Genomic DNA, 6,000 nt, shown 5'->3' with positions numbered 1-6,000 from the left:
TTCTGCCGCTATCTTGCAGGTTCCGGAGCTGGTCGAGCTGCTCAGCGGCTTTGCGCGGTGCCCAGGTGCTCCGGATCGGGTCTGAAGTTTCAGCGGTTTTTCTTTCACCCAGGTATTGAGGATCAGATTTGCAGTCTTTCTGCAGCCTGGGCTTTACTCACTGAGCTGAGCCGTCCAGCTTTACCTCCAGGTTTAGCGTGGGGCAAAGCGGCTCCTGCAGCCGCGGAACTTCCAGGGGCCCAGGTTTTCCCGGGAGTTCCCAATCGCCGATTCCCTCTCAGTTATCTACCTTCTTGTGAGTCCAGGGTGTTTTCGTTTGGGTTAAAACTTGTAGTAAGTGAGTCTATGGTCCGTTTTCAGTCCTCAATTCCTATGCAGGCTTGGACGCGGTGATCTCGGTGTCTTTACTCTGCCGCCATCTTCTGAACTGAAGACCTGACTAGTGTGTTAGGAAGGGTCAAATGGCATGGAGGTGGTCAGCTGCCCTCTTGAGGGCAGACTAACTGCAAGTGGTTGTTCTGTGCATCCTTTGATCCTTTGATTATGCTCTTGCTGCATGTACTGTTTACATTTGTTTTATTGTACATAGATTTGTAAACATTATTGCTTGAGGTATTGCTTGAGGTATATAACTTGGGCTTTGTAGCTTTTATTTATTCAGAACTCATACAGCATGTTAATGACTTAAGATGGTGACCTACTCTGTGCAGTGGTATAGGATCATCATGTGGTTAAAAAAAAAAGAAAGAAAGAAAAAAGAAAATACTTAACCCTCCCCAAATCTTTTAATGTAGAAACAATAAAATTCACAGGAAAAAAAAAAAAACCTGAAGACTCTATGTGAGAGTTTTAATTCTGAAAATTTTTTCAAAAATACATTTCACAATACAGAAAGCATTGCTGGTGAGTACATACACAATTGTCAGTGTACAACAACATTTTCTCATATTTAGTTGAGGCTCTATTTTCAGAATTAAGTTTTAAAGTGTCATATACTGAAAGAGTGTTTCATGTGTGTAAACTATTCTGTAGGTATAATTTTCAAAGTTGATTTGTGTATCTCTCCTTTGCTATTTCATTTTTATTTTATAACAGTATTATTCTTTCAAAATCTCTGCATGCTAATGCATGAAGACCTAATTAATTTATTTTAATGACTACTGAATGTTCATTTTCAAGGTTTAATTTTTTAAAAAAATTACAAAGTTTTTAATTGAGGTAACATTGGTTATAGTGCTATACATGTTTCAGATGTACAACTTTATATTCAACACCTGTAAGAACTAACTACATTGTAGACACAGCAAGTCTTTTTTCTATCTAGTACAATACATTTGATCGCTTTTACTTCTTTTTCCTATCTTCCTGAGTACTATTTACCTTCTGACAAGTACTATTCTGTTACCAAAATATAAGAATGTCTTGTTTGTTCCTTTGCTTTGTTTCTATGTCTTCCACATGAGAGAAATCACACCATATTTATCTTTGTCTATCTGATGTACTTCACTTAGTATAATACTCTCAAGGCCCGTTCATGTTATTGCAAGTAGTTAAATTTCATCTACCTTTTTATAGCTGAATAGTATTCTATTGTGTTTATTTGCCATGTCGCCTTTATTGGTTCATCCTTCATTGTGTAACTAGCTTGTTTTTCATATCTGGGCTATTGCAAATAATATTGTAGTAAATTGGTAGCACATAGCTTTTCAAATTAGTAGTTTTGTATTTTTCAGATAAATACCCAGTAGTGCAAAGGCTGGCTATTCCAATTTACATTCTCACCAAAAGCATTTCAGAGTTTCCTTTTTAGCAAGCCAACACGTACTGTTTACAACTTTGGTATATGTCATTCTCACAGGTGAAATGCTATCTCATCATGGTTTTGATTATCCTTCATGATTGATAAATGATGATGAATATTTTTCATATAACTGGCTATCTGGGGGGAAGTATATACTCAGTTCCTCTGCCCATTTTTAAAGTCTGGTTCTTTGTATTTTGTTAAGTTCTATGAAGACTTTGTTTATTAGCATATTATAAGATATGTTGGAGTTATGACTACTTTCTCTATTCAGTAGATTGCTTTTATTGCTTTCATATTGTTACTGTTTATCTCTGTTTCTTATTAGTATGTGTAGTTCATTGTATTTTCTTGGTATTAATATTTTAATTGCTATAAATTACAGTTTTTGAGGGAAATAACATAAATCCATTTGCCATATTAAAAACTGAAATATGCCTTTATAAAGGCATTTTCATTCTAAGCTAATTGAGTTCCATTAACTGTTCTGATCAGACAGGTTGACAAGTTGGAAGAAAATAAACCTCTGGCATTTCCTGGGTACATGGCCACAGGAGAAAGAAAAAAAATGTCCTATTTACTCAATGTGGATATTCTGGTATTTGCAATCTAAGGGACTCTACCCACCTACTGTTCTGAGCAGAAAATTCCTGGATAAAGAATTACTTATACTAAAGAGGTATGCCTCTTTGGATATGGTCACATTATTTGTAGAATACTCTAAGTTATAATGTGTCTTTTAGCAGTTTAATGCTCCATTTCTGTGAGATACCCCACAAAATCTCTTTTGGGAGCTTCATGTATTTTTTGAGGTCAGAGAGACATGTCTGAAAATTAGGACCTGAGAAGCCTTGGAGGAAGTCTCACATCTCTTTCTAAGGCATCTGTGTCCTTTGCTAAAAATTTTAAAGAACAGACAAATCAAAGTTAACACTGAACAGAATTCTCTGATTCATGAGACTCAGTTTGATACAGTTTGACATCCCAGGCAAGCTGGTTTATAGGTGTTGGCAGTTATCTTGCTAAGGCCAAACTTGGATCCCTACATAGCCTCTTTATTATCTACTTACTTCTTTGTTTTTAGATTTTCTGTCAATCTGACTTTGCCACATCATTAAAACTGACTTTCTGCTGATGTCAATTTCTTTATAAAGTGATGCCTCTTCTACATTTTTGTCCTTCAAGGGTACTAGTTACTTCTACTCTACTACCTTAACTTCATTTTAGTGATGGTCCTGAAAATAAATTACATTTTATCTATGAAAACAGGATTTAGTTTATGAAAGAGGTTTAAGATCTTATTTACTTTTAATGAGGCTAAGATAGCTCATTTCTTGATCTTGCAACTCCTACAAACAGCACCAGGCATTTTAGAGCTTTACTCTTTTTTAATTAGTAAATATACCTGATTTCTTTATCAAATGGAGTTTTAGTTTCTTTAGCCAGTAAAAATTACCTTTAAAAAATATCTGATAAAGCATTAAAGAGAACATACCATTTAGTAGTCACTTATGAAAATGAAAAATTGCTGAGCAGATGATTTATCATGTCAAACACTGAATTCAGTTAGATTATATAACAATTCTAAATATATCATTAAATGTTAAGAACTTAGGTATAAGTATTTGGTGACATTCTATTTAAAATTATGTACATATATATTTTTTATTTTTCCTCTTTGCCAAAATATCTACCTGCCTCTGACTTCCTTAAATTGTTTAATTTTACCATAGAGTTAACAAGAATATCAAATGAACTGATAAAATGAACAAGTCAGTGTCAACACTGAAACATGGACATAACTTCTGTTCCTTAGACAAAATGTATGACAGATTAAAGGGCTTACAGCCAGGGTTTTCAACCTTGGATGCACAATGGAATCACCCAGAGAGCTTTACCAATACCAATAGATGCATCTTAACCTTAGGTACCTCATTAATTGGATAAGTATATGGCTTGACAATGGGATATTTAAGTTAGCCATAGATTCTCATTAGCAATTAGGACTAGGACTCACAGGTTAGAGGCCATTTTCAATTTTGCATTTTCTTGGGTTCACTTTCTCTCAATTTTCTTGGGTTCACTTTCTCTCACTACTTTGCTTTAAAAACATGCCTGCCTGAAGTGATTAAGGTCATTCAACCAAGCATTTCTTTGTTGTCACTAGTGGTACCTTTGGCACCTATATACAAGTGAGAATGATGAGGTAGTTCCATTTTGAAACTTTTTTTTAAAAGTTATCTCTTATTTCAGTAGCCGGTAACATATTCCTATACATTAGAAATAAGGTAACAAAAATATAAGCCTGGTAAGAAGAAAGGGAAGGAAATAGGGAAAGAAAAGCTTATAGCTATATATTAACTATACATGAGTTACAATTTCAAATTTATATATACCTGAATGAAGGTGGTCAGATCATCAGCAAAACTATTTACTTCTGATAGAAGTAGAGATATTATGGATTTTCTCAACAAGCTGCAACTTCCCAGAGTTACCAGATTCTGAGAGACACAATGCTGCACCTGAAACTAAAAACATAAAGATGAACAGGTTTAGAATAAGTCAGGTCAAACTTTATTTAGTTGGCATTTTCACTAGCTCCATGCAGTGAGGCGTGGAAAAAGTGTCATACAATTCTGGGTGGGCCTGAATCAAAACTGTGAATAGGCAAGTCACAATAGAGAAATTAAAATAATAGTGTTAATTTAGATTTTCTGTATTTTGAAACGTATGACAACATGCCACGATAAATGCATTAGCTAAAGTATCAAAAGATAATGTATTTAGATGACAGACCACATGCCTGCCAAATAAAAGACGATATTTATCTACATGTATCTATTAAATAAAGATAAGGTGTGGATGTAGCTGTAGATATAGGTACAGATAAACGGATGAGAGGAATAAGTCTGAAGCATCTTTTAGGATAGCTGTTGGTACACTGGTGAGGGATAGGTGGGAGCCGGTTCTCAATAACCACGCTCAAAGAGAAAAAAAATGCTGTTTTCTACTATGGCTATACCAATTTACATTCTTACCAAAAGCATTTCAGAGTTTCCTTTTCAGCAAGCCAACATGTACTGTTTACAACTTTGGTATATGTCATTCTCACAGGTGAGATGCTATCTCATAATGGTTAAAGAAAAAAATGTGGGACTCTAAATTTTCATCTAGCGGAAGCAAAGCTGTTCATCATTTGATAAATTTAAAATACCATGTGAGACAATAAACTACCTCCTATAGTTACTAGAAGAAAGACCATTTGATTGTTAAACACAAAGGTATATAACTCCAGCTGGAATTTCATTAAATCTATCCTTGAATATACCTGGAAGAAAGGAGCATCACGACACAAGACATTATATGAGCTTACCATCACTGCTTTCATATAGCGTGTCTAAATGACAATGCTAAATAAATAATGCCATATGAAATTAGGGAGTGTCAGCTTAGTCCTTTAGAATTAGCAAATGCAAGTATTTCTTAAGTTGACATTATATTAATATATATTAATTTTAAAAGCTAATCAATGATAGAAAGTGAATGGATGAGATTTCAAAAGAAATTTCAATTTTAAAATGTGTGCATGTATATTGAAATTATAATTTCTCTAAATCAATTTATCAACTTAATACTAAAATTACATCAATGTGTTACCATAGGAAATCATAGGTATTTTTCATGGGTATTGTTTAGCCATGTAATTGGCTAAGACTCTTTAATACCATTTATTACATTTGAAGTATTTACATTTTAATTACATTTTTAATCTTTATCTCATATCCTTGTTAATTTTTTGACAGTATACGTGTGGTCATCATAGTTCTCCCACCATCAAAGAACCCCTACGTCCTCCATAGATCACTGTGCTCTCCCCACCCTGTTTTCACTCTCCCCTCCTCCTTCCCCTACTGTAGACCTCAGATCTATGTTTGTAGCTGAAATAAAGTGTATTGTCTTTAAAACTGAGGTAACATTGGTTTACAATGTTGTGGTTTAGAGGTACAGAATCTTCCCTCCTCAGGTGTTATCATTTCATCCCTCCACCAAACATCTCGTCTCCACCACAATCACTAATGGTCCCCATTTTATATTGTCTTCCTTTCCCCAACCTCTTCTGGTAGCCTCAATTCTGCATTCAGATTTCTAAGGTTATTGCTTTGATTTTATTTGATCTTTGTTTTGTTGCTCCATATTCC

The 6,000-nt window shown here is 34.5% G+C and overlaps 1 protein-coding gene across 1 annotated transcript in view; it reads right to left on the bottom strand.

The window, feature by feature from the left end:
• MEI4 (meiosis-specific 4 homolog (S. cerevisiae)) overlaps window positions 1-6,000 on the bottom strand; it is a 107,509-nt gene that overhangs the window by 35,561 nt on the left and 65,948 nt on the right. Inside the window, exon 3 of the mRNA XM_012730908.1 lies at window positions 4,198-4,329. Coding sequence (XP_012586362.1) covers window positions 4,198-4,329 — 132 coding nt within the window. The remainder of the gene's footprint in view (window positions 1-4,197; window positions 4,330-6,000) is intronic.

This window comes from Condylura cristata, unplaced genomic scaffold (assembly GCF_000260355.1).
Source record: "Condylura cristata isolate star-nosed mole 26May11 unplaced genomic scaffold, ConCri1.0 scaffold00001, whole genome shotgun sequence".
Classification (NCBI taxonomy): domain Eukaryota; kingdom Metazoa; phylum Chordata; class Mammalia; order Eulipotyphla; family Talpidae; genus Condylura; species Condylura cristata.
This window is presented reverse-complemented; position numbering and strand designations above follow the sequence as displayed.